General features: G+C 48.7%; 2 protein-coding genes across 2 annotated transcripts in view; one reads left to right on the forward strand and one right to left on the reverse strand.

The window, feature by feature from the left end:
• Nucleotides 1–5,048: 5,048 nt before the first annotated feature.
• On the reverse strand, nucleotides 5,049–13,648 carry SBDS (SBDS ribosome maturation factor). Its single transcript, XM_069757421.1, has 5 exons — nucleotides 13,400–13,648; nucleotides 10,973–11,102; nucleotides 8,712–8,912; nucleotides 7,248–7,412; nucleotides 5,049–5,355 (listed from the first exon to the last, which is right to left on the reverse strand). The coding sequence occupies exons 1-5, from the start codon at nucleotides 13,525–13,527 to the stop codon at nucleotides 5,227–5,229; spliced, it is 753 nt and encodes a 250-aa protein (XP_069613522.1). The 5' UTR covers nucleotides 13,528–13,648; the 3' UTR covers nucleotides 5,049–5,226.
• Nucleotides 13,649–13,731: 83 nt separating this feature from the next.
• Nucleotides 13,732–27,014, forward strand: part of LOC138670246 (S-adenosyl-L-methionine-dependent tRNA 4-demethylwyosine synthase TYW1-like) — a 348,450-nt gene continuing 335,167 nt past the window's right edge. The window contains exons 1-2 of the mRNA XM_069757420.1: nucleotides 13,732–13,919; nucleotides 18,969–19,108. Of these exons, the coding sequence (XP_069613521.1) occupies nucleotides 13,793–13,919; nucleotides 18,969–19,108 (267 nt within the window). The 5' untranslated portion in view covers nucleotides 13,732–13,792. The remainder of the gene's footprint in view (nucleotides 13,920–18,968; nucleotides 19,109–27,014) is intronic.

Below are 27,014 nucleotides of genomic sequence, written 5' to 3' on the forward strand. Positions count from 1 at the left end.
TCTATAGAGGCATCAGAAATGAAGGCTGCCGCCCCCTTAATCAAAGGAATAGAGGCACGTAGTTTCTCCCTAGATACACCACTCTTAATATTTTGGTCCAACTGCTCCAGCCAGACCAGCATAGATCTACTAGTGGACGTGGCTGAGATCGCCGGTTTAAATGCCGTGACACAAGCTTCCCATGACCTTTTAAGCAGAGCGTCTGATTTTCTATCCATGGGGTCAGGCAAGGAGCCCGCATCCTCTACGGGTAAGGAGGATCGGCGAGAAGTTGATGCTACAGCCGCATCCACTTTAGGAATTTTAGACCAAACTGCCAAGTCCTCATCATCAAAGGGGCACCGCCTCTTACATGATACCGGTACAAAGCCCTTCTGTCCTTTAGCCCATTCTTTTTTAACAAGGTCTTTAATGGCCTGATTCACAGGGAATACTTGGCCCTTTCGCTGCGATAAACCTGCGAACATGATGTCCTGTGGTGTCTGGGGATCTTTAGACTCTGACACCCCCATTGTTCCTCTTACAGCTTTAACCAAATTATTTACATTGTCTGTAGGAAAACAGACATAATCTTCCTCCTCCGAGGAATCCAATCTCTGAGAGATGTCTGAGTCCACCTCTCCACTTTCTGCTGATGTGTCGGCTATAGGTGAAAGAGTCCTTCTACTTCTCCTTTCCATATTACCCCTCAAGGACTGAAGCTCTTCCCGGATCATGAGACGTATGTCATTCATCCTGACCGAACTCTCCTGCTGTAAAGTGTTATCAATGCAATGTTGACATAGCTCCTTAATATATGAGTCAGGAAGGGGCTCATTACATATCTTACACTGCTTATGTTTAGATTTTGACGTCCGCTTAGCCTACAAAAAAAGACACAAGCAGAGGAGACTACTGTAAGAGATATGAAGCTATATATACACTTATCCGGAAAATAAAATATATACCGGCTGCAGAGTTGTCTGGTCGGCCTGGGGTTTGGAACGGAACGATTTTTTCCCTGATTTATCCGTGGAATCACTCATTTTTGAGTGTCCGCTGATTTTCTTATTAGCATCACCACTAGGCAGGATTACAACCTCCAGTGGGCGCTCAATATCTTCCTGAGACGACATGGTGCGCACAGTGCCATGTGTCTTCAGCCTTATATAGAGCCGTTCTTACAAGGGATACACGCCCCCATCTTTCCTCCCCCCTTTTTTTTTTTTTTTTTTTACCTGACCAACTTTATTGGCCCTCTCCACCGCTGTTGAGCGCCAAGGCGTCCACGCCAGCACGCTCAGCTGACCCCGCATACCCGGAAGTTCCTCTTTACATCCGGGTACGCCGACCATACAGCGCCTGCATGTGCGCTCGCGCGTCTTCCTTCTATGCTGCAGAGGAAGAGAAGCTCCTGCTACCGCGGCCGTTCATGCCCCACTGTGGCCGGAGGGTAAGCGCTTTCCATAGCGACACTTACTTGATGTGCTGACGGGGATTCTTTAGGCGGTGGAGCAAAAACCAACGGTCTCCCAACAGGGAGACTGTTGTGATCCCGGCATGCTGCTGATGTATCCAGATGAGGGGGGAACCAACAGGAACACCCGTCTCTGATGCTCGCTCTGGGGCCCCTGTCGCTCAACAGAGACGTACAGGCTGTGTTCCAGGCGAGCTTTTCCTCTTCTTAGCTGCAGAGATTCTCTCTGAGGGTTTCCTCCTTGGGAACAGGAAACCAACTGAGGAGCGAGGGGGGGCCGCCCCTTTTATCTCTCTGTAGGTTTCCTGTTCCTAGGGGCGGATCCCCTCTCTCTCTAGTGGGTGCTGTCGTGGCGAATAGAAAAAAACCAATTCTTCACCTGCTATTGATTTTTTCATTCTGCCTCCCAAAGATCGCAGTAAGGCTCGGCGAACATTTATCCTGCGCCGAGTGCTTACACCAGGGTTCCATGTAAATCTCTGAAATACGTGATTCATACGGAATCAATGGCGAAAGATTCCCTATGACGCAGATTGGAGGTACTGTGGACGCCGTCTGACCTGTGATCCGGCGGTGTCCGTCTTTTTAGGATTGCATGAAAGTGCCATAGGCCACAGTTTTGTGGGAAATCGCGGAACAGAGGCCAGACGGAGTCCAGAGTAACAACTGCCTAATTATAGTGAATGGATCCCTTGGGGGGGGTTTCATCTGTCACATCACTGAGAGATTTAGATGGAAACCCCAAAGTAAGTGGTCAGTGTAGAGTAATGGATAAATGTGATCCCAAATGTTATGTAAAATTTTCCCAATAACAGTTTCAACTCCATCCACAAAAAAAAGCAATTCCCCACTCAGGTCTGTCATCTGTTAACGGAAAAATAGGGGACTTCTATGTTATTGGTAGCACAAAGGCTCTGGAAAAGTGAAGAGGCTCCTGACCCGCCAAAACAAATTCAACACATTCTCAGCTCCCAAATCCAAATCCACAAAGGCTCTGGAAAAGCGAAAGGCTCCTTACCAGCCAAACTAAACCACATATAGCGTTCACATGTTGGCACTTCTGAAGAGATGAGAGCCCGCCTAACTTATGAGTGCATGTCTCCAGAAGCATGGGCTGGGCTTAACGTACTGGTGACTGCAACGTACTGGTCACTACAACGGCAGTTTGCAAGTTTCACTCGGCAACATTCATTGCTGCTTGTTTCTGGAAAATACCCATGGAGTCAAAATCGTCACTACTGTAGATAAATTCCCCAAAGTGGTATAATTTCCAAAATCACTTGAGGGTGGGATTCTGCTCTTCTAGCCATTAGGGTCTCTGTATATGGAGTCCGCAAACTGTTCAAGGAAAATCTGTGCTCCAGGAGGCAAATAGCGCTGTTTCTCCCTCTCCATATGGCTAAGCAGTACTGTACAGCTGCATATGTGGTATTGCCACATTCAGTAGAAATTGTGGGACAAATTATGGTGCCAATTTTACCCACTTCTTGTGGGAAAATATAAAATCTGGGGCTAAAACTAAATTGTGGTGGTAAAAATGTAGTTATTTTTTCTTCACTGCCCAATGGTATAAAATTCTGTGACACACCCATGGTGTCAATATGATCACTGCACCCCTAGATGAATTCATTGAGAGGTGTAGTTTGTAAAATGGGGTCACTTATGGGGGGTTCTGCTGTTCTGGCTCCTCATGGGCTCTCCTAGTGGGTCATGGCACCTGTAAACAATAACAGTAAAATCTGCACAACAATATGGTGCTCCTTCCCTTCTGAGCTTTGTACTATGCCTCAAAGTAGTTTTTGACCACATATGGGGTATTGGCGTACACAGCAGAAATTGCGTAACCAACTGTACCATTCATTTTCTCCTGATACCCTTGTGAAAATTTAAAATTTGGGGCTAAAGCAACATTTTTGTGGGAAACAGTAACATTTTGATATTTTTCTTCCACATGGTTTTAAATTCCTGTGACACCCCTATAAGATTAATAAAATTTTTGAATGCGTTTTTAAAATTGGGTCACTTTTTGGTTATTTTCTATCAGGTAATAAAAATGCCTTAAAACATTCTCTCTCATTATTCTGACATTTGGCAAATATTAATAATTATGGTAATCCTAATTGACCTAAAACGGAAAAGAGGTTATATATATATATATATATAAAAATAGACAACCCCAAAGAGGTTATATATATATATATATATATATATATATATATATATATATATATATATATATATATATATATATATATATATATATATATATATATATATATATATATATATATATATATAAAAATAGACAACCCCGCTGTACAGGGCACATACATAGGTTTACTTGTAGTTAATGCTCCCTCCACCCTCTGAAAAGATTTGCAGCATTTTAAAAGTCAACATTTTTAACAGATCTGGGAAGGGATCCAAGAAAGGATACCACCACCCTCACCCTCCAGTAAGATAAAAACTGTTGTAGGAAAAGTATTACACTTGTCAAGAATCAATTGGTATGTGTATTCTCAACACATAAATGAGAAGGTGCATTAATAAAAAGCCAAAATAAACTAAACTGGTGAAAGATTTATTTTATAGAAGCAAAAAGATAATTTTTCATACTACATACTTGCTATTTTGTTTCTGTATAAGTGAAAATGCTGCTGTTAATACGATCCTACAGACACAAAGCATGTGACACTGGGGACTGAAAGGCTCCTATGAGAAGACCGCGTCTCTATATGGCAGCGCACTACTAGAACATGAATTCCTTCTACCCTAACTAAGCGCCCAGCACCTATGGGCACCTATCTTACAGATCGACACCTGCAGTGGTGGCACAGAACACTCAGCTTTACCAAGATAAAAATATAAATTTATACTTTTGTTAATAACTTACATAAGAATAGTTATATGTCAAAGGCCACGTTCACACATTCAGTATTTGGTCAGTATTTTATATCAGTATTTGTAAGCCAAAACCAGGACTGGGAGATAAATCCAGAAGTGGTGCATATGTTTCTATTATACTTTTCCTCTATTTGTTCCACTCCTGGTTTTGGCTTACAAATACTGATGTAAAATACTGACAAAATACTAAACGTGTGAACGTGGCCTTATATTACCTGCTCAGCATCCTGCCATTTTGTTCTAAAACTTTACTAAAAGCAGGTTTTTAGATTTTTATTTAATGCACTTTCTGTGCATTTTATAGATTTTTATTTAATTTAGGTTGTGCATCCAGCTAAAAAGATCTGATAAGCGGAGTGTTGCAAGTTGGTCAGAATTGTTTTCAACCAATCTACTTCATCAGGAAGATACTTATAAATGTTGTTTGGCTTATAGCTGCCGGCTGCTAATAATGCTCCCACCTTAAGTCCTTTTCAGCCAGATGACAGGCACATTGTACAGCCTCCAGGAAAGCTCTAGTCCTGGGAGCACCCACTGATGTAACCCATTATAAGAATTTCCTTGAGCTATAGTAGTATAATTAGAAGTAATATGCATGTATATACCCTTTGTGAATATCACCTGCTCTAAATGTAATATTGCTGAATTTTCATACATTTAGAATGCTGCAAAGAAAACCAGCACAAAATAAAAATATCTGAGTTTTTCATTGTTGCCTCAATAACTTATACACGCTGAGGCAATGTTACGGCTTTTGGAAGAGCAAAAAATGATCTGTTGTGCTGTGAAAAGCTGTCAGCTGCGGAAGGTATAAACCAGTCTTTACTCCAAAGCCATTCTCATTGGGACAGAGCGGCCCAGTGTCCTCACTCCAGCTTCTCATCTCCTTCTTCTACATCCTTCAGACTGAGAACTTCCAGGGTGCCTTTCCCTCTCGTTTCACAACGTATCAGCTCATCGATTTCTCTGAAGCAGCCAGGATCAATCAAACAGACCTAAAAACATGAATTAAAGATGCGGATAGATTATTCCCACTGTAGCGTCAAGAAAAAAAAGTTTACATTCTATACCTTAGGGCTGGTAACGCGCCATAGTGCATGTGTGTGCCCAGCTTCTGCTGTACGAGCTATACATGGACCTGGCAGATAAAGCATGAACGCTGCTGGCATTTCCCGGCACGCCATTATGAATGGTGCCAGGGACGAACATATGTCATCCAGCACAAATTAATAGCTATTGTTATTATATGACATGCTCAGCTGAAAGCAAATGAAAATAACCAGGTCCTACAGTATCACACAGTGCAGTCCCCAGCAGACGTAATAACCCTGCCCGATCACAGATGTGGGAGAGTGCGCCCAGAAAGTCTCTGAAGGCTACGTGCACACCTTCATGACTTGTAGCCGGAAACTCTGCTGCAAATCCTGATGTGTAAGAAGGAAAAACACTGTGGAAAATACCATGCATTTTTGTTGCATTTTTTCCCCCACTCATTAGTATGCTGCAAGAATTGAAATGCTGCAGATTTGAATCTGCAAGGAAAAAATAAGCATGATGTGCATGAGACTTAAAAAAAATAAATCTTCGCTTTGCTGGAACTAGGAAATGCTTCAGATTGTGTGACAAAACTGTGTGAAAAAAAGTAAGAAAAATATAACGTGTTCACACACCCTAAATAGGTTATAGGGGACTTGTTGTTTTTTTTTTTTGGCTGTGGGACAAATAACTTACCATCAGGTAGTTGTTACCTACCAGCCAGTTCTACCCATCCCCCATGTATTCCAGATCAGGGAACGATTTTCCAACCTCATCTGACCTCACCAACAGAGTAGTTCTTTCTCTTCCTTTCCGCTCTGTTGATGAGGCATCACTGCCATGCTGAATGAAACCGGCCTCCCAGTAGGGATCTTTTCATGGTATGCAAATATATTTACCAAGCAATTCCTTAATTACAGTATACACTCGAGTATAAGCCCACCAAGTAGAAGCCAAGGCACCTAATTTTGCCACGGAAAACTGGATAAGCTTATTGACTCGAGTTTAAGCCGGGTATGCATTGTCCCATCATCCCTGTCCTGCTCTGTGTGGCTCCCCCCGTCACTGTCCTGGTATGAATGCCTCCCCTATCCCTGTATGCATGCCTCCCCATCCCTGTCCTGGTATGAATGCCTCCCCCTTCCATGTCCTGGTATGCATGCCTCCCCAGTTCCGTCCCTGTAAGCATGCCTCCTTATCCCCCATCCCTGTGTGCATGTTTCCTATTGAAAAACAAAACATCATACTCCCCTATCTGCACGCCCTGGGTGCTGGCACTGCATCTTGTTACAGCCGCTGGCGCCTGCCTGCAGCTCTTCCTGTGCTCAGCGGTCACGTGGTACCGCTCATTAAGGAGATGAATATGTGCTTTATGCCTATGGGAGATGCGTCCATATTCATCACCTTAATGAGCGGTACCACGTGACCGCTGAGCACAGGAAGAGCTGCAGGCATGCGCCGGCGGCCTGAATGAGAAGCAGTGCCAGCACCGTGGGCGCGCAGGTAGGCGAGTATGTGTGCGCTGGCTCCTGTCACCTGCTGCTCTGCCACTGGCTTTCTGTACCGTCACTCGTCTATAAGCCGAGGGAGGTGTTTTCAGCACAAAAAAAAGAGCTGAAAAACTTGGCTTATACACAAATATATACGGTATACTTAGAAAAGTTTTTTTATTTTTGATGTGCACTATAGTGGTATTTTTGGCCACAGTTACTCTCTAAGTCCCAGTCATTCCAATAGAAAGTGAGTGTGCCTACATGACTACTTCTCTTATAAAACCAAAGAACTATCTGGAATCAAGTCACAGCCTGACTGTAATACAAGTGTCAGGTACGTTACCACATCATTTACTTACAATCTCCAGCTCTTGGTCAAAGTCTTCACTCTCTATGTGTTTTATTAGTGGCTTCAACTTTTCTTTCAATCTCTTCCCATCCTTGGCAGGGAGGACAAAGCGCAGCCTCATGTGAGCTCGCTCTATCTGCATGGTTTCTTTAAGTTGCTTTATAACTTCCAGTGCCTAGAGAACAAAGAAGCTTATAGAATGCATAAAAGAAATGTGCACATATACCCTATGTATAAGGGAGCCCTACAGGGTGGGCCTTCTTAAGAAAGGGGTGTGGGAGCTATCAAAATTACAAACAACATTACAGTTTTTTTTCCGGATTATAAGACGCACCCCAAATTTTGAGGGGAAAAAAAAAGGAAAAAAACACACTTTTTTAATAAAATGGTGGTGCTTCTTACAATCCATGCGTCTTATTGCTTACCGGGGGTGGTGGCTGCAGTGAAGCAGGGTCCCAGGGACACTGGTGGAGGAGGCAAAGTGGAGCGTTGCTGCAGGCTGGGATGAGGGGGTGTTCGGATGTGCGATACGGCATGCCGCTGTGGGTGTCTCAGCGCTGAGATCTCATCTCTAGAGATCTTGGTGCTGAGATCTCCATCTGCGCATGTGCCGACCCCCGGCCGGCAGCCATTTTCCCGGAGTCCAGTCCACCGCATAGGAAACCATGTGACTGCGGGGGCTCTGGGCTTTCACAAGATGTCGGCAGAGCCCCCGCAGCATCAGACACTGGTGTGCCGCACCGCACATCCAAACAACCCCTCATCCCAGCCGGTAAGGTATATCCGCATTGTAAGATGCACCCCCATTTTCCCCAAAATTTTTTTGGGAAAAAAAGTGTGTTTCATAATCCGAAAAAGAAAGTACTTGCCCTCCCAGGGTTCAGAGACGTCTCTCCACTGCTGCTCCGGTTTCTGTAATTTGGCCCGTTACTATAGTTGTAGCACCAATACCATCTTGGAGTGCAGTGACCATGATGATTATGCCTGATACCAGAGAACTGATAAAATAACTGTATCTTCCACCCAAAAGTGAAAAGGGACATGTGGCACCACCTTACCCAATACTGCATCCCCCACTTATTGCATTAATCTTCTGGACTAGTAGTGCTGCTTAGATGAGTGGGTAGCTATGCACCAAACGGCAGTCGCCACGTGGCCATTAACAATAAGACTGCTTTCTACTAGGAAGTGACAGGACTCCTGTTTGTGGATAAGGACAGCACATATGTGCCAATATTTGTAATAAAGCTGCTCCTCTTCTCCATTATCAGTTGTTGGCTGCAGGAACACCAGAATTTAAGTGCATATTTTCAAAGCAACTGTCCTGGACCCCACCATCGGCTATGAGCAATGAAAGGACCTCTCAGAAGGCAATGGACAGAGAATGAAAGAAATTTGTTATGGTGTGTCATCCCTATAATATTGGACCAGCAATACAGATGTATTGAAGGAAAGGGGAAACCATCTGCCTTACTTGTTGTTTCGTGCTCTTCGTTGCCTTGACCGAGTAGTGGATGTCTTTCATGGCCCTCTCAATGAGGTTTACCGTGTACGGCCTCTTGGTTTCTGGATTTACACATTTGTCTGCCACAATTGTGGCAATATCCCGGAACATTTGCTCTAGCTGGGTACTCCGCTCTTTCTCAGACACTTGCAGCTCTCCCTTTGACAGAATCTGATATAAAAAGTAAAAAAAATAAAATGTAGAAAGCCTGTAACCAATATGCAGAAAACGCTGCTTACTTATAAAATGTAATTATTTCTCATGCTACAGTAGTTAGAAAATACACATACAAAGCACTGGAAAACGTGCAGTCCCTTGTGCTCATCTGAGTACATAAGACTGCCAATATGCCATGAGATGTGATAAGGTTTGCCCACAGTCTAGATTATACGAGAAGCCGGATCACACAACACGCCCTCTGGGTACAGCTATCTAATAGCGCACACAGACAGAAGGTAGTGACCTATGAAAGGGGCTTCAGCTTAAAGGGTGTCTGGGGCTTAGCTACTATAAAAATCACACCTCTGGGGTGCTCATCCATCACTCATTCCTCCGGTGTACTCATCCATCACTCATTCCTCCGATGTACTCATCCATCACTCATTCCTCCGGTGTACCCATTCATCACTCATTCCTCTGTTGTACTCATCCATCACTCATTCCTCCGGTGTACTCATCCATCACTCATTCCTCCGGTGTACTCATCCATCACTCATTCCTCCGGTGTACTCATCCATCACTCATTCCTCCGGTGTACCCATCCATCACTCATTCCTCCGGTGTACCCATTCATCACTCATTCCTCCGGTGTACTCATCCATCACTCATTCCTCCGGTGTACTCATCCATCACTCATTCCTCCGGTGTACTCATCCATCACTCATTCCTCCGGTGTACCCATTCATCACTCATTCCTCTGTTGTACTCATCCATCACTCATTCCTCCGGTGTACTCATCCATCACTCATTCCTCCGGTGTACCCATTCATCAATCATTCCTCCGGTGTACTCATCCATCACTCATTCCTCCGGTTTACTCATTCATCACTCATTCCTCCGGTGTACCCATTCATCAATCATTCCTCCGGTGTACTCATCCATCACTCATTCCTCCGGTGTACTCATCCATCACTCATTCCTCCGGTGTACTCATCCATCACTCATTCCTCCGGTTTATTCATCCATCACTCATTCCTCCGGTTTACTCATTCATCCGATGTACCCATTCATCACTCATTCCTCCGGTTTACTCATCCATCACTCATTCCTCCGGTTTACTCATTCATCACTCATTCCTCCGGTTTACTCATTCATCACTCATTCCTCCGGTCTACTCATTCATCACTCATTCCTCACTCATTCATCACTCATTCCTCCGGTTTACTCATTCATCACTCATTCCTCCGGTGTACTCATCCATCACTCATTCCTCCGGGGTACTCATCCATCACTCATTCCTCCGGGGTACTGATCCATCACTCATTCCTCCGGTGTACTCATTAATCACTCATTCCTCCGGTGTACTCATTCATCACTCATTCCTCTAGTGTACTCATTCATCACTCTTTCCTCCGGTGTACTCATCCATCACTCATTCCTCCGGGGTACTGATCCATCACTCATTCCTCCGGTGTACTCATTCATCACTCATTCCTCCAGTGTACTCATCCATCACTCATTCCTCCGGTGTACTCATTCATCACTCATTCCTCCAGTGTACTCATTCATCACTCATTCCTCTAGTGTACTCATTCATCACTCATTCCTCTGGTGTACTAAACATCGTGTTTGATGAATAGAAAAAGAGCAGTTTATCTTATGTGCAAATGAGAGTTGCGTGTCCAAAAAGGCACCGCTCCACCCTTTAGTTACCATGCTCCACCGCCCCCACCTATTTAAATTTATAGCGTTCCCTTGGTCAGACTTAGTGCTGCGTGAAGGTGAAGCCTTGGCATGCGGGCACACAGTGTTACTGCCTGGGCGAGTGCAGAGCTTTCATCTCTGTCACCACCCTTAGCTCACCTTTGATTTTGGGGGTGACAGGTTCCCTTTAAAGGGACACCAATTAACAATGTTGCAATACTGGACAGCTCCTGGTAATAACACTGTGTCCCAGGTCAGGAGTCGACAGCTCTAGTGATACACCATCAATGAGATTAAGGAACAGCAGTAGTGCCAGATTATAGATATTCATTTATTTGGGTAAGTGCTCACAGTGGATTCTTCAGTACCTGCTTGCAGATTTCGGTTTGATCTTCTGTCCCAAATGACTTGATAAGATCTTCTTTTTTAGCTACTTGTCCTTTAGACACATTCATGAATACAGAGTGGGTCTGCAAAACTTCATCAATGTCTTTCTCACTTTAAAAATATAAATAAAAAATAAAAAGTTACATAGGATGATTGCTACATTTGCAATTCTTTTGTATTTTCAATAGTGCTCATTGTAACCCATCTTGTAACAGAGCAGGGAGCGAGTAAAGTAACTGTCAGGAATGACTGGCCGCATCCTGCTACAATCTGTCAACAGTTGGGAGAAATGTAGCACGGAGCAGGGCGGCAGCACGGAGCAGGGCGGCAGCACGGAGCAGGGCGGCAGCACGGAGCAGGGCGGCAGCACGGAGCAGGGCGGCAGCACGGAGCAGGGCGGCAGCACGGAGCAGGGCGGCAGCACGGAGCAGGGCGGCTCAGTTGTGGAGACGCTCCTGCAGCTTTTTCATTAGCAGTTTATTTCGTGAGTGGCATTACCATAACAGTCATGTACTTTATCATCAGTATCATAGTAGTAGTATCATTATTCCATCACTTTATGATGAGCGATCTTTAGAATAATGGGGTTGCAGGTAATGGATCTCACAGTCATCTATAAGCTGGGATTACCCATTCATAGTGGAGCCCACCCACTATGGACTTTGTCACTGTGGATTTCACAATACATCTACAAATATATATGTGGACTGTAATAAAATCTATATCAAGCTATCATTTCTATACAGGTTTTTTTCAACTATTTGAAACCCCCTTCATATGTATCATAAGGTGAATTACTGTGGATTCTCTATCATTTGATTGGTGTGGGATGAACCAGAGATGGTGTGAGGTTATTCAGAGGACCCGGTCCAGTGGGCCTGTCACTAATCTGTGACCGCTAGACGAGAACCCTGTGAACCACCTTCTACCATCCTTCATCCCCAGCTACTCTTTATTACCCAGCCGGGTGCAACGCCATCGTTATGACGCACGTGTGACATGGCACCAGGCCGGCTAATCAATCAAAAGAAGAGTCAGGGATAATGGCGGGTAGGAGCCAGTTCTCCTGTTTGGGGGCTATACATTATGGATGTGGCCACTGGACCGGATTGTTTGCACCATCATTAAAAAAAAAAAAAAATGATGACTAGTTTATTCCCAGGCAGAAAAAGCTAAGTGTGAACATGGCTCAGAATAACCTCAGTGCTCACCATGCCTCTGCAGAAACAGTTTTGGACATGAAGACAACATAACACCGATCTCAGTTATGCAGGCACATATAGTCATATTTCCTTTTGGGGGGGGGGGTCCATTTAATTTATCATGTAAAATTGCTAAAGATTCATGCTGCTGACAAATTTAGCTTTAAAGACAGAACAATTTCTTAAGCCTGGGATTTAATACATGAATAACAAGTAGTGGTTTCTCAAGGGATATAATTATTGGTAAGTGCTTAGGCAGGTATAAAAGGGAAAGAGCAAGTTACACTCACTGATCCTTACGCATTGGAAATGCTCGCTCAGTCTAACTGGGCTATACTGGTGACATGCGACCAAACCAGGACGCAGAGAGCCGCAGGAGACAGCCGATGCCACAGAGCCTTGGCTGATGGGCGGCTTCCATCATCTGAGGGGGACTGTGTGTTTTTATAGGGGTTATCCGGCCTTGTGCGGAGCCCGTCACTTCGCACTGGAGGTGATGCCGATAAGACCTCACACTCCCGCTGAGGCGCATGTACAACTGCCGGCCATCATACATGCGTCCTATTACCAGGAAAGGTGCACAACAGCGGCTGATCTTACACTCGTCTCCTCAGGTGTCTGGGGCCTCGCCATCATTGGCACTGCTCACCGTGGCGGCACTGGACGAGGCCGGATAACCCTTTTACGGTCAGGTTTAGAGTGGTGGGTGTTCGGTGCCACCATGAATTCTGAGGCTCATTAGGAAATGGGGGCCATATCCCCCTGTGGCGGCTGCACAGGAGCAGTGACAGGGTCGCTGAGGGAAGGATTACTACTTTTGTACACAGGGATAGGCGTCCTTCTAGAAATTCTTACTAGTCTTTGGACAGCTCATTTCATACCAAGTACAAATTATAAGGCACAAAGCTGTCGGCAAGAGGTGAGGATTAGTGGTGATAATGATAATGGCTGGAGACACGGTCACTGATATAATCTAACGAGTTATTATGGTTTATAATGTGTCTGTGATATGATGATAAGCTGCTAGAAAGAAGAAAAAGGCATGTTGGCATCACTGTATACAGAGCTGACCCGCACACGTGACTCTGCTTGCGTGTCAAGCCTCGCTATGAAACGAACAGGTCTAGTTAGCCAATGACGTCACTCTGCCGCTTCCCTAGCCAACAGTTGCCCCGAGTAGCACGCAGCAGTCCAGCAGATACTCACGCTCCGCTCCTCCAGCTCATAACCTTGTTCTTGTAGCAGGCGATCTCATATCTCTTCCCTCCCTTCTTCATCCGCACCACGGCCACGTTGGTCAGGCGGATTTGGTTGGTGGGTGTGAATATAGACATGGTGGCTGTTGCCCCGGGGCTTCTCCCTGCCGCACAGTGAGACCAGAAGCCGCTGTCGCATGCGGTACTCCGTCACCCGTCACCTGCGGCCGCTTCTCCTAGCGCATGCGCAGAAAGCTGTGTGTTAAACGGAAGCGCTTTTGCCCCCTTGTCGTTTACGTGTTAATAAAGTTGGTTGAAGACTAAAGAAAAAAAAAAAAAAAAAAAGAGCAGTCTGAGGCTGATACGTAAGGAAACCAATATGGCGGCCCCCAGTGTGGCATGAATGTGGAAGTTGTGTGCTGAGTCTTGGGCTGACAGCTGTACGGCTCTCCTCAGCATGAAGCGCCTCCGTCAGATAGTATGGCCGCTACTGGCGGCGGCTTGTGTGAGCGCTCAGCAGGAGCAGCAAGGTAGGTCCGGGCACCCAGGTCTCTGCACGGCCGTGCGTCTGGTGGGCTCTGTAACCAGCGGCTCTGGGGGCCCAGCTCCTGTGTGTAGGTGTATAGCCGGGACTGTGGGGCCCCCGCTCCTGTGTGTGTAGTGGGGACTGTGGGGCCCCCGTGTGTGTAGGGGGGACTGTGGGGCCCCAGCTCCCGCGTGTGTGTAGTGGGGACTGTGGGGCCCCCGCTCCTGTGTGTGTAGCGGGGACTGTGGGGCCCCCGCTCCTGTGTGTGTAGCGGGGACTGTGGGGCCCCCGCTCCTGTGTGTGTAGCGGGGACTGTGGGGCCCCAGCTCCCGCGCGTGTGTGTAGCGGGGACTGTGGGGCCCCAGCTCCCGCGCGTGTGTGTAGCGGGGACTGTGGGGCCCCAGCTCCCGCGCGTGTGTGTAGCGGGGACTGTGGGGCCCCAGCTCCCGCGCGTGTGTGTAGCGGGGACTGTGGGGCCCCAGCTCCCGCGCGTGTGTGTAGCGGGGACTGTGGGGCCCCAGCTCCCGCGCGTGTGTGTAGCGGGGACTGTGGGGCCCCAGCTCCCGCGCGTGTGTGTAGCGGGGACTGTGGGGCCCCAGCTCCCGCGCGTGTGTGTAGCGGGGACTGTGGGGCCCCTGCTCCCGCGCGTGTGTGTAGCGGGGACTGTGGGGCCCCAGCTCCCGCGCGTGTGTGTAGCGGGGACTGTGGGGCCCCAGCTCCCGCGCGTGTGTGTAGCGGGGACTGTGGGGCCCCAGCTCCCGCGCGCGTGTGTGTAGCGGGGACTGTGGGGCCCCAGCTCCCGCGCGCGTGTGTGTAGCGGGGACTGTGGGGCCCCAGCTCCCGCGCGCGTGTGTGTAGCGGGGACTGTGGGGCCCCAGCTCCCGCGCGCGTGTGTGTAGCGGGGACTGTGGGGCCCCAGCTCCCGCGCGCGTGTGTGTAGCGGGGACTGTGGGGCCCCAGCTCCCGCGCGCGTGTGTGTAGCGGGGACTGTGGGGCCCCAGCTCCCGCGCGCGTGTGTGTAGCGGGGACTGTGGGGCCCCAGCTCCCGCGCGCGTGTGTGTAGCGGGGACTGTGGGGCCCCAGCTCCCGCGCGCGTGTGTGTAGCGGGGACTGTGGGGCCCCAGCTCCCGCGCGCGTGTGTGTAGCGGGGACTGTGGGGCCCCAGCTCCCGCGCGCGTGTGTGTAGCGGGGACTGTGGGGCCCCAGCTCCCGCGCGCGTGTGTGTAGCGGGGACTGTGGGGCCCCAGCTCCCGCGCGCGTGTGTGTAGCGGGGACTGTGGGGCCCCAGCTCCCGCGCGCGTGTGTGTAGCGGGGACTGTGGGGCCCCAGCTCCCGCGCGCGTGTGTGTAGCGGGGACTGTGGGGCCCCAGCTCCCGCGCGCGTGTGTGTAGCGGGGACTGTGGGGCCCCAGCTCCCGCGCGCGCGTGTGTGTAGCGGGGACTGTGGGGCCCCAGCTCCCGCGCGCGTGTGTGTAGCGGGGACTGTGGGGCCCCAGCTCCCGCGCGCGTGTGTGTAGCGGGGACTGTGGGGCCCCAGCTCCCGCGCGCGTGTGTGTAGCGGGGACTGTGGGGCCCCAGCTCCCGCGCGCGTGTGTGTAGCGGGGACTGTGGGGCCCCAGCTCCCGCGCGCGTGTGTGTAGCGGGGACTGTGGGGCCCCAGCTCCCGCGCGCGTGTGTGTAGCGGGGACTGTGGGGCCCCAGCTCCCGCGCGCGTGTGTGTAGCGGGGACTGTGGGGCCCCAGCTCCCGCGCGCGTGTGTGTAGCGGGGACTGTGGGGCCCCAGCTCCCGCGCGCGTGTGTGTAGCGGGGACTGTGGGGCCCCAGCTCCCGCGCGCGTGTGTGTAGCGGGGACTGTGGGGCCCCAGCTCCCGCGCGCGTGTGTGTAGCGGGGACTGTGGGGCCCCAGCTCCCGCGCGCGTGTGTGTAGCGGGGACTGTGGGGCCCCAGCTCCCGCGCGCGTGTGTGTAGCGGGGACTGTGGGGCCCCAGCTCCCGCGCGCGTGTGTGTAGCGGGGACTGTGGGGCCCCAGCTCCCGCGCGCGTGTGTGTAGCGGGGACTGTGGGGCCCCAGCTCCCGCGCGCGTGTGTGTAGCGGGGACTGTGGGGCCCCAGCTCCCGCGCGCGTGTGTGTAGCGGGGACTGTGGGGCCCCAGCTCCCGCGCGCGTGTGTGTAGCGGGGACTGTGGGGCCCCAGCTCCCGCGCGCGTGTGTGTAGCGGGGACTGTGGGGCCCCAGCTCCCGCGCGCGTGTGTGTAGCGGGGACTGTGGGGCCCCAGCTCCCGCGCGCGTGTGTGTAGCGGGGACTGTGGGGCCCCAGCTCCCGCGCGCGTGTGTGTAGCGGGGACTGTGGGGCCCCAGCTCCCGCGCGCGTGTGTGTAGCGGGGACTGTGGGGCCCCAGCTCCCGCGCGCGTGTGTGTAGCGGGGACTGTGGGGCCCCAGCTCCCGCGCGCGTGTGTGTAGCGGGGACTGTGGGGCCCCAGCTCCCGCGCGCGTGTGTGTAGCGGGGACTGTGGGGCCCCAGCTCCCGCGCGCGTGTGTGTAGCGGGGACTGTGGGGCCCCAGCTCCCGCGCGCGTGTGTGTAGCGGGGACTGTGGGGCCCCAGCTCCCGCGCGCGTGTGTGTAGCGGGGACTGTGGGGCCCCAGCTCCCGCGCGCGTGTGTGTAGCGGGGACTGTGGGGCCCCAGCTCCCGCGCGCGTGTGTGTAGCGGGGACTGTGGGGCCCCAGCTCCCGCGCGCGTGTGTGTAGCGGGGACTGTGGGGCCCCAGCTCCCGCGCGCGTGTGTGTAGCGGGGACTGTGGGGCCCCAGCTCCCGCGCGCGTGTGTGTAGCGGGGACTGTGGGGCCCCAGCTCCCGCGCGCGTGTGTGTAGCGGGGACTGTGGGGCCCCAGCTCCCGCGCGCGTGTGTGTAGCGGGGACTGTGGGGCCCCAGCTCCCGCGCGCGTGTGTGTAGCGGGGACTGTGGGGGCCCAGCTCCCGCGCGCGTGTGTGTAGCGGGGACTGTGGGGCCCCAGCTCCCGCGCGCGTGTGTGTAGCGGGGACTGTGGGGCCCCAGCTCCCGCGCGCGTGTGTGTAGCGGGGACTGTGGGGCCCCAGCTCCCGCGCGCGTGTGTGTAGCGGGGACTGTGGGGCCCCAGCTCCCGCGCGCGTGTGTGTAGCGGGGACTGTGGGGCCCCAGCTCCCGCGCGCGTGTGTGTAGCGGGGACTGTGGGGCCCCAGCTCCCGCGCGCGTGTGTGTAGCGGGGACTGTGGGGCCCCAGCTCCCGCGCGCGTGTGTGTAGCGGGGACTGTGGGGCCCCAGCTCCCGCGCGCGTGTGTGTAGCGGGGACTGTGGGGCCCCAGCTCCCGCGCGCGTGTGTGTAGCGGGGACTGTGGGGCCCCAGCTCCCGCGCGCGTGTGTGTAGCGGGGACTGTGGGGCCCCAGCTCCCGCGCGCGTGTGTGTAGCGGGGACTGTGGGGCCCCAGCTCCCGCGCGCGTGTGTGTAGCGGGGACTGTGGGGCCCCAGCTCCCGCGCGCGTGTGTGTAGCGGGGACTGTGGGGCCCCAGCTCCCGCGCGCGTGTGTGTAGCGGGGACTGTGGGGCCCCAGCTCCCGCGCGCGTGTGTGTAGCGGGGACTGTGGGGCCCCGCGCCCATGTAAAAGCACAACTGACTGATGCTAAATAACAGACCTAAAGCCTCCCCAACATGTTTCACCAGAAACCTGGCATCATCAGGGGACAGAGGACAGAAGCTGCCCCGCCTTGGCCTCTGTCCCCTGATGACGCCAGGTTTCTGGTGAAACACGGTGGGGAGGCTTTAGGTCTGTTATTTAGCATCAGTCAGTTGTGCTTTTGATTAACCTTGGAAGAGCGGCCGAACCAAACCAATACTTATAACCCAGGTGCACTAATGTGTTAGTGGCACAGACAATCTCCAGGAAACTACTATGCTGAGGTTATTGTTGAAAAGGAGTTCTGTCCTGGATGTCTCCTTATACCCTGACTCTTGTCATTTTAATCCTTTAAATAGTTAAATTTGAACCGTCTTTACTGAGGGATCACTTTCTTTTTTTTGCACTTTGTAATTAAAGGGAACCTGTCACCCCAAAAATCGATGATGAGGTAAGCCCACCAGCATCAGGGGCTTATTTACAGCATTCTGTAATGCATTCTGTAATGCTGTAGATAAGCCCCCGATGTATCCTGAAAGAGGAGAAAAAGAGTTTAGATTATTCTCACCCAGGGGCGGTCCCGCTGTGGTCCGGGTCCGATTAGTGTCTCAGGTCCGCTCCGGCACCTCCTATCTTCATTCCATGACGTCCTCTTCTGGTCTTCATGCTGTGGCTCCGGTTCCGGTGCAGGCGTACTTTGTCTGCCCTGTTGAGGGCAGAGCAAAGTACTACAGTGCGCAGGCGCCGGGCCTCTCTCACCTTTCTGGCGCCTGCGTACGGACGCCTGCGAAATAATAAAGCAATGGCGGTAGGTGACAAGATGTCTGGTCTATGCGTTTTCAGCAAAATGCTCTTGGCTAAGTGTATTGTGCGAAGCTGGAAAAGGTCTAGTCTGGTTATTGGCCGGCAGTATGCACATCACATACTTGCCGTCACATGATAGCCGCTCCCGTCTCTGACACTGGCAAATCCTCACAGCGCAAAGTGCGTGCGTTGGGAGGATTCACAAGTCTGCAGTCACATAGACTGACTGCAGACTTGCCATTATAAGTCAGACAACCCCTTTTAATCACGTTGAGAATAACCCTTTATCTGTCAATGTTCGTAGATCACAAGCAGGGCCCTCACTCCTTTTTGATATCGAAGTTGTTTTATTCTGTAATGTCTTTGTCACCTCTAAATGTAAAGTGCTGCGGAATATGTTGGCGCTATAGAAATGAAAATGTATTATGGTAAGTGGATTCTATAGGAGTGTTGTATTTTAGATGGAGTTCTTAACTGGATTACTCCGTTTCATTTCTTATTTCGTGTGTTTTTTTTTTTTTTGTCTTTTGGTGCTATATAAATAAATATTATTATACATCTAATTTTTTTTTTGTCTTTTTGTGTGTGTTTATTTTAAAGATGAATCTGCTGGACCATGGGATTTTCTGCATGTACACGTGAAGCAGTTATGGCTCAACCGGTTTTACATCTACGCATGTGCTGCAGTTGGTATCACTTTTTGGATCTGCAAACATTTTACCACAAGGAAGAAAAAGCAGGTCAGTATTTTTTATTTTTTTCTCTTTTCCATTATGCATTAAAATGGCTTGTGAGCTTGGTTTGTTACATCATTGTAAAGCCCATGACAAGTGAAGAAACTGCATAATTTACTTGCTGTTAAAATTCAGCTCTTTCCCATCTGTCCTATGTGGTCCTGTGTCCCTCAGCTGGTAAAGCACAGAGTCCCGAGATTTCCTGTCTGAGGTTTAAATGGAATGCGGGCTGTGAGTCCGGCACAGGTCTGTGCGCAGGAGGCGACGCTCAGCCAGCAGCTCTCACAGCAGTGTGCTCTGCTGACCTTCCAAGTCCCTAGAGAGTGCGGAACCTCACGTTGGTACAATTGGGGAGACCTCACCATGTGATCCCACTGACATGATATTGACGTCAGATGGGGTGGCAAAGTGTGACCCTTCACATTTCATCACAGAAAGTAAGGATCGCAAAACTGTATCCAGTGATTTATTATCTTGAAACTAGCCAGAAATCTCAGGATGGAGCTTTTTAGGTGGAGTTTGTGGCACTAAAGGGGTTTTCCCACTAACAAAAGTTTATTTTAATCAATAGATCTTTCAATAATAACTTCCACAATTGATGTGATTAAATAAAATGTCCCTGTGAGGTAAAAAAAAAAATCAGCAGAATAAGTGGAAGCAAAAGACGGTTTATTTCAATAAATAAAAAACAATGTAATTTTATTAGTGCACAATGCACAACAATAAGAATGGGGAAAAAATTGGGAGAGTGACAGTGAGTGCAGCACGGCGTATGCAGTAGCATAGAAATGTAACCACGTGACTTGCTAATACAAATAGAAGACACAGTAATTATAAATAACCACCTAAAGCAAAATCATAATATCAAGGGTAAGGAAAACCACACTTTAATTAGAAATGGATGGTCGAGTCGAAAATGTGGATAGGAGTGCAGATACACTGGGGTTAAATGTAACCTGGAATTTCCTAAAGAGCTGCCTGCGGGAGGTAATCAGACAATAAGTCCTGACAAATATTTGAGTAATAAGGAAAAAGTAAATATAGAAAAGTTCCCAACACTTTACTCCATAATAAAGTCCTCAATGAGCGTTTACAGGCAGTTATTGAGGTAGTAACATAAACATTAGCGTGGCTACGTGCCCAGTAATAAGATTTTGTGTCTGTGCTTTCCTTATGATCAGCATACTTATCCAACCTGGGGGTGTAGGCGAACCCCAGTGCATGTTTCACATTTCCTTCTTTGTGGGGGTCTTTTCCTGTGGTGAGATAATCTTATCAATGTGCCCCTGCTGTGTACTGTGTAATGGCCCTGTCTGACTGTACAGGGACATGGTCTCATCATATCACATCTCCTGGGCAGGGGAGGATGCAATACAGAGTATACTGACATTACGACATGGGATCACAGCTGATTCTTTCTTTTAACCCTTTCATGCCAGGGCCTGTTTTTGCTTTTGTAATCAGGCTAATTTTTTCGATTTAGACCAGTGTCACTTTGAGGTAGTAATTCTGGAATGCTTTAACGGATCCCAGTGATTCAGTGATTGCTTTTTTTCATGACATGATGTACTTCATTATAATGGTAAAATTTGTTCGATATGACTTGCTTTTAGTTCTGAAAATATTGGAAATTTTGACTAAAATTTCACAATTTTCAAAATTGTAATCTTTATGCCCTTATGTCAGAGTCATGTCACACAAAAGAGTTTATAAATATGATTTTCCACATGTCTACTTTACAGCTGTGCAATTTTGGAAACATTAATGTTTTTTGTTACAAAGTTAGAAGTGTGTTAAGTTGATCAGAAATTTATTTTTTACATAAAATTAACAAAACCATATTTTTAGTGACCATATCACATTTGAAATGACTTTGAGAGGTCTAAATGACATAAAATACCCAAAAGTGACATCATTCTAAATACTGCCCCTCTCAAGGTGCTCAAAACTACATTCCAGAAGTTTATTAATTCTTCAGATGCTTCACAAGAATTAAAGGGAACCTGTCACCCCCAAAATGGAAGGTGATCTAAGCCCACCGGCATCAGGGGCTTATCTACAGCATTCTGTAATGCTGTAGATAAGCCCCCGATGTATCCTAAAAGATGAGAAAAAGAGGTTAGATTATACTCACCCAGGGGGCGGTCTCGGTACAATGGGCATCGCGGTCCGGTCCGGGGCCTCTCATCTTCTTACGATGACGTCCTATTCTTGTAGTCATGCTGCATCTCCGGCGCAGGCGTACTTTGTCTGCCCTGTTGAAGGCAGAGCAAAGTACTGCAGTACGCAGGTGCTGGGCCTCCCTGACCTTTCCCGGCGCCTGCACACTGCAGTACTTTACTCTGCCTTCAACAGGGCAGACAAAATACACCTGCGCCGGAGACGCAGCGTGAATACAAGAAGAGGACGTCATCGTAAGAAGATGGGAGGCCCCAGACTAGACCGCGATGCCTAGAAGACCGGACTGCAGCGGGAACGCCCCTGGGTGAGTATAATATAACCTCTTTTTCTCATCTTTCAGGATACATCGGGGGCTTAGCTATAGCATTACAGAATGCTGTAGATAAGCCCCTGATTCTGGTGGAATCAGGTTTACACGGATTTACACGGAAACCTCAGTTAAGCGCTCAGCATAGAGTGCAGGATAAATGTGAGCCAAGCTTTACTGCGATCTTTGTGAGGCATAATGAACAAATCAACAGAAGGTGAAGAATGTTTTATTTGCTTTTTATGCCGATCCTTGTGCAGTATAAGTGATAAGACCACTTTATTCTTTGGGTCGGTGCGATTACAGCGATAACAGGTTTATATGGGGTTTTTATGTTTGACTGCTGTCAACACACTAAAAGAAGCTTTTTGTTTAAAAAAAAAAAAAAATTACTTACCGGTAATGCTCTTTTATAGAGCCCACGACAGCACCCACTGAGAGAGGGAATCCGCCCCCTAGGAACAGGAAACCTACAGAGAGAGATAAAAAGGGCCGCCCCCCCTTGCTCCTCAGTTGTATTACAGAGAATGGGAGGAATTGCCACCAGTGTTTAGTCAATAAGGCTACTTTCACACTAGCGTAGTTTTCAATACGTCGCAATGCGTCGTTTAGGGGAAAAAACGCATCCTGCAAAGTTGTCTGCAGGATGCGTTTTTTACCCCTCGCCACGACAGCACCCTACAGGAGAGAGGGATCCGCCCCACAGGAACAGGAAACCTACAGAAAGATAAAAGGGGGCGGTCCGCCTTTCCTCCTCAGTTTAGGTTTCCTGTTCCTGCGGGAACGACAGGACTCTAGAAGCTACGGAAATACCTGGGCATGCACGCCGCCTGTGCAGTCTCTTAGGAACGGCAGGGGCTGCAGCCTGGAAGCAGCGTCGGGGGAGTTCCGCTAGACGGCTCCCTCCTCGTCTGGAAGGCATACAGATGGCCGGGTCCGGAGAAAGCCGCCCGGCATCTGCATTATGCGGCGGCTTCAGCGTGGGAGTTCCTCGCCCGGCAGAAGGGGTGAGTGAGAGGAGCTTCCTGCATGGCGGTCCGGGGACTGGAGGCCGCTCCGCGCACGCTGACCGCCATTAGTAAGTTCACCCCGGAAGTAGATGCTAAACTTCCGGGGTAAGCAGGCCGAGATCAGCGGTGGGGGTAGCGCGAGTTCGCGCATGCGCAGTACCGCTTAAAAAAAAATGGCGCTCTATATAAACTGGCTAACCACTGTTACCTGCGATGCAAGATGTCATCTCCAGGTGCCATGGATCCTGCAGCAGGAGACTCAGTTCCCTCCAAGGACCGCTCCAGCAGAGGATCATCAGATGTCGGTCGAAAGAGCGACACAGTGGATAAATCCAAAGGATCTCGGCCGTCTGATCCGGTAATAGAAAGCTTCACTGGGTGAGTTTATAACTCTGCCTATTAAGCTGACGCCGTCTCCCCTCCTTTCTCTCTCTTTCTCCTCTCGCTATGTCTTATCTGGATCAGGCCAAAAAACGACAAAAAAACAAACATAAAGAATGCGCCTTATGTAGCCAGCCCCTACCAGACTCATACCCCAAAAAACTCTGCAAAGATTGTATAGCAGAAACCACACAAGGAGCAGCGGTGTCTGTTACGGACTTACGCGCCATTATAAGAGAGGAGTTAAAGGCTATGTCAAAGGATAAACCACAAAAAAGTAAATCCAAAAAGCCAACACCTTTATCAGACTCTGATAGTGAGCAAGCCGTACTCTCAGATGTCTCTATAGCCTCTTCATCATCATCATCTTCAGAAATTGAGGGACGTTCATGTTTCCCGATAGTGTGGATAATCTAGTGAAATCAATAAGAGACACTATGGGGTGTGAGGAAACAAAGGGCGCACAAACCACGCAAGATATAATGTTTGCGGGTTTGGCGGAGAGGAAAAGGAAATGCTTTCCAGTCATTCCAGCAGTGAAGGCATTAATAAAAAGAGAATGGGAGAAACAAGATCAGAGAAGTTTTTTACCCTCGGCGTCAAAACGGAAATACCCGTTTAGTGACGATGAGTTACTTACGTGGACCAAAATCCCTAAGGTTGACGCAGCTGTTGCCTCTACCTCTAAGCCGTCCACATTGCCTGTTGAAGACGCGGGGTTACTCTCAGACCCTCTAGATCGCAAAGCCGAGTCGTCCCTTAAAAGATCCTGGGAGGCAACTACAGGCATATTTAAGCCAGCAATAGCGAGCACTTGTACCGCCAGGTCAATGCTCATCTGGATTGACCAGCTAGACCAAAGCATTGAAAATAAAATGTCACGAGAAAAATTACGAGCTGCTATTCCCTTACTACGAGGTGCAGCAGCCTTTATGGCGGACGCTTCTGCAGATTCTCTCCGCCTAGCAGCTAGATCTGCAGGTCTGGTAAACAATGCAAGACGGGCGTTATGGATGAAAAGCTGGAGAGGGGACGCACAATCAAAATCTAAAATATGCGCAATCCCATGTGAGGGTGAGTTCCTCTTTGGCAAAACCTTAGACGACATACTCAAGAAGGCAAAAGACAGGAAAAAGGCTTTTCCTGATACCTCTATTCCCTTTTATAAGAGAGCCTTTAAGAGAAGGCCATTCAGCAAGAGAAGGCAGACGGACAGGTCGGCAACATGGTTCCCTAAGGAAGATAAACAAAGAGGTACCATGTTCAGAAGACCCAACCCCCCAAAAGACAGCAAATTCTGAGGATATAACCATTCCAGTAGGGGGCAGATTAAAATTTTTCACTCCCCAGTGGCAAAATATTACAACTAGTTCGTGGATTTTAAATATAATCAGAGATGGAATAAAATTACAATTCTCTCGCTTTCCCCACGAATCATACATTATAACATCTCTCAGCTCGCCTATACAACAGGAGGCCCTGGAGAGTGAAATCCAAACCCTATTATCAAAAAGGGTTTTGGTCCAAGTTCCGGAAGGACAGGAGACTAGAGGATTCTATTCTCCTCTATTCTTAATTTCCAAACCCGATGGTTCATTCAGAACAATCCTAAACCTCAAAAAGCTTAATTCATTTATTAAAAATGATACATTTAAAATGGAGTCTATAAAATCCACCATAAAGTTACTCTTTCCAAACTGTATGATGGGGGGCATTGATCTAAAAGATGCTTACTACCATCTCCCTATTCATGACAGATACCAGAAGTTCTTCAGGGTAGCGGTGGCAATCAAAGGCAAGATTTGTCATTTCCAGTATGCAGCCATGCCCTTCTGCCTTTCTACAGCGCCAAGGATTTTCACCAAAGTGATTCTAGAGGTGATGGCTTATCTTCGCAAAAAAGAGACATTAATTGTGCCCTACTTAGATGACTTTTTAGTCATCGGAAATTCAGTTTCTCAGTGTGCTGACCGTTTAGCTCATGCAGTTTCATCTCTACAGGATCTAGGTTGGATAATCAATATCGACAAATCCAGACTGACTCCACTGTCACTTCAAGCGTTTCTGGGGTTCCATCTAGACTCCATAACTCAAAAATGTCTGCTCCCTCAGGTAAAAATCTCACTCATCAGACATAAAGTCACAACAGCGATAAATAATCCTCACATGACCCTAAGAAAAGCCATGTCGTTACTGGGATCTCTTATTTCCTGTATACCTGCAGTCCAGTGGGCACAATACCATACCCGGACACTGCAGCACCAAATCCTCCAAGAGGAAAGACGGCTACTTAGCTTAAATGCAAAGATAACGTTGTCCCAGGAAGTTTTATGTTCTTTAACGTGGTGGCTGGTTTCTAACCATTTGATGAGTGGTGTTCCATGGGTAATAACACCATCTCATATTATAACCACTGACGCCAGTCCTCATGGATGGGGCGCTCATATGGGAAATGATTTTTGCCAAGGGTTATGGGACACTGAAGAATGCCACAACTCATCTAATCTGAAAGAACTAAATGCAGTAAGATACGCCTTATGTCATTTTCTCCCACAGCTCCGGGGAAAAGACGTTCGAATCCTTTCAGACAACACCACCACAGTGGCTTATATAAACAGACAAGGAGGTACTCAATCAGAGACTCTGATGTCTTCCGCTGGGAAAATTCTGGATTTGGCAGAAAAACATCTATTATCCCTCACTGCAGTTCACATAAGGGGGAAAAACAACCAGCAGGCAGACTTCTTAAGTCGACATACCCTAAGGCAGGGAGAGTGGTGCCTAAACCATCATATCTTCCAACGGATAGTATCCCTATGGGGTTGTCCACAAATAGACCTCTTCGCCACGAGAAAATACAGGCAAGTCCAGAAATTTGCATCCCTATCGTTAGCAGATCATCCGGACATTCTAGACGCTTTCCAAACCCCTTGGCAATACAGTCTAGCGTACGCCTTCCCTCCGATAATATTGTTACCACAGGTTATTCGGAAGATCAGGGAGGATGGAGCGAGAGTTGTACTAATAGCGACATTCTGGCCCAAAAGGCCATGGTTCTCATGCCTACAAGCCATGTCGGTTTCGGACCCTTGGGTCCTCCCCTCGACACCCAACCTTCTCTTCCAGGGTCCGTTTCTCCACCCCCAGGTGGACAATCTCCATCTGACGGCCTGGAATTTGAGAGGCAGATGCTAAAATTAAGGGAATTTTCCGAGGGACTAATTGACACACTCCTCCAAAGTAGAAAACGCTCTACCACAAAAATTTATACAAAAATCTGGAAAAAATTCCTACAGTTCCATAAATCTCCCAACACATCAGAAATTCCAGTACAATCTATATTGGAATTCCTTCAAAAAGGGAGGGAACTAGGTTTAGCTGTAAATACGTTAAAAGTTCACGTATCAGCACTGGGAGCCCTCTATGGCCATAATATTGCAGGAAATAGATGGGTATCCCGATTTATCACGGCTTGTGAAAGGATAAATCCTGTTAATATACCTAGAATTCCACCCTGGGATCTAAATTTAGTTCTACAAGCCCTAACAGACTCTCCATTTGAACCAATAGATTCAGTATCCATTAAATATTTATCACTTAAAACTGTCCTCTTGGTAGCACTGACTTCAGCTAGGAGAATCAGTGACATCCAAGCTCTTTCTATAGATTCACCTTTCCTGCTAACTTTTCAGGATAAGTTGATTCTTAAATTAGACCCTTCCTATCTCCCCAAGGTAGCGAAGAAATTCCATAGGTCACAAGAAATAGTCCTACCCACCTTTTTCAGTAACCCTTCCACTACTGAGGAATGTAAATATCACACTCTAGATGTTAAAAGAGTAGTTTTAAAATACATTGAAAGGACCAGTAGCTGGCGACAGTGTAGGGCTCTGTTTATATCCTTTCAGGGTCACAAGAAGGGTCATGCAGTCACAAAAAGCACCTTATCCCGGTGGATCAGGGAGTCTATCACACTGGCTTACTTCGCGAGGAAAGAAAACCCTCCGGAAGGCATAACGGCACACTCTACCAG

The sequence above is a fragment of the Ranitomeya imitator genome, chromosome 3 (genome assembly GCF_032444005.1).
Source record: "Ranitomeya imitator isolate aRanImi1 chromosome 3, aRanImi1.pri, whole genome shotgun sequence".
NCBI lineage: Eukaryota > Metazoa > Chordata > Amphibia > Anura > Dendrobatidae > Ranitomeya > Ranitomeya imitator.

Excerpts from the sequence above, each read along its gene's own strand:
- SBDS (XM_069757421.1), bottom strand. The coding sequence starts at position 13,527 with ATGTCTATATTCACACCCACCAACCAAATCCGCCTGACCAACGTGGCC. Across the intron at positions 7,413-8,711 it reads CGAAGAGCACGAAACAACAA|GCACTGGAAGTTATAAAGCA; the intron begins GTAAGGCAGATG and ends TTTGTTCTCTAG. Across the intron at positions 5,356-7,247 it reads TTGACCAAGAGCTGGAGATT|GTCTGTTTGATTGATCCTGG; the intron begins GTAAGTAAATGA and ends TCATGTTTTTAG.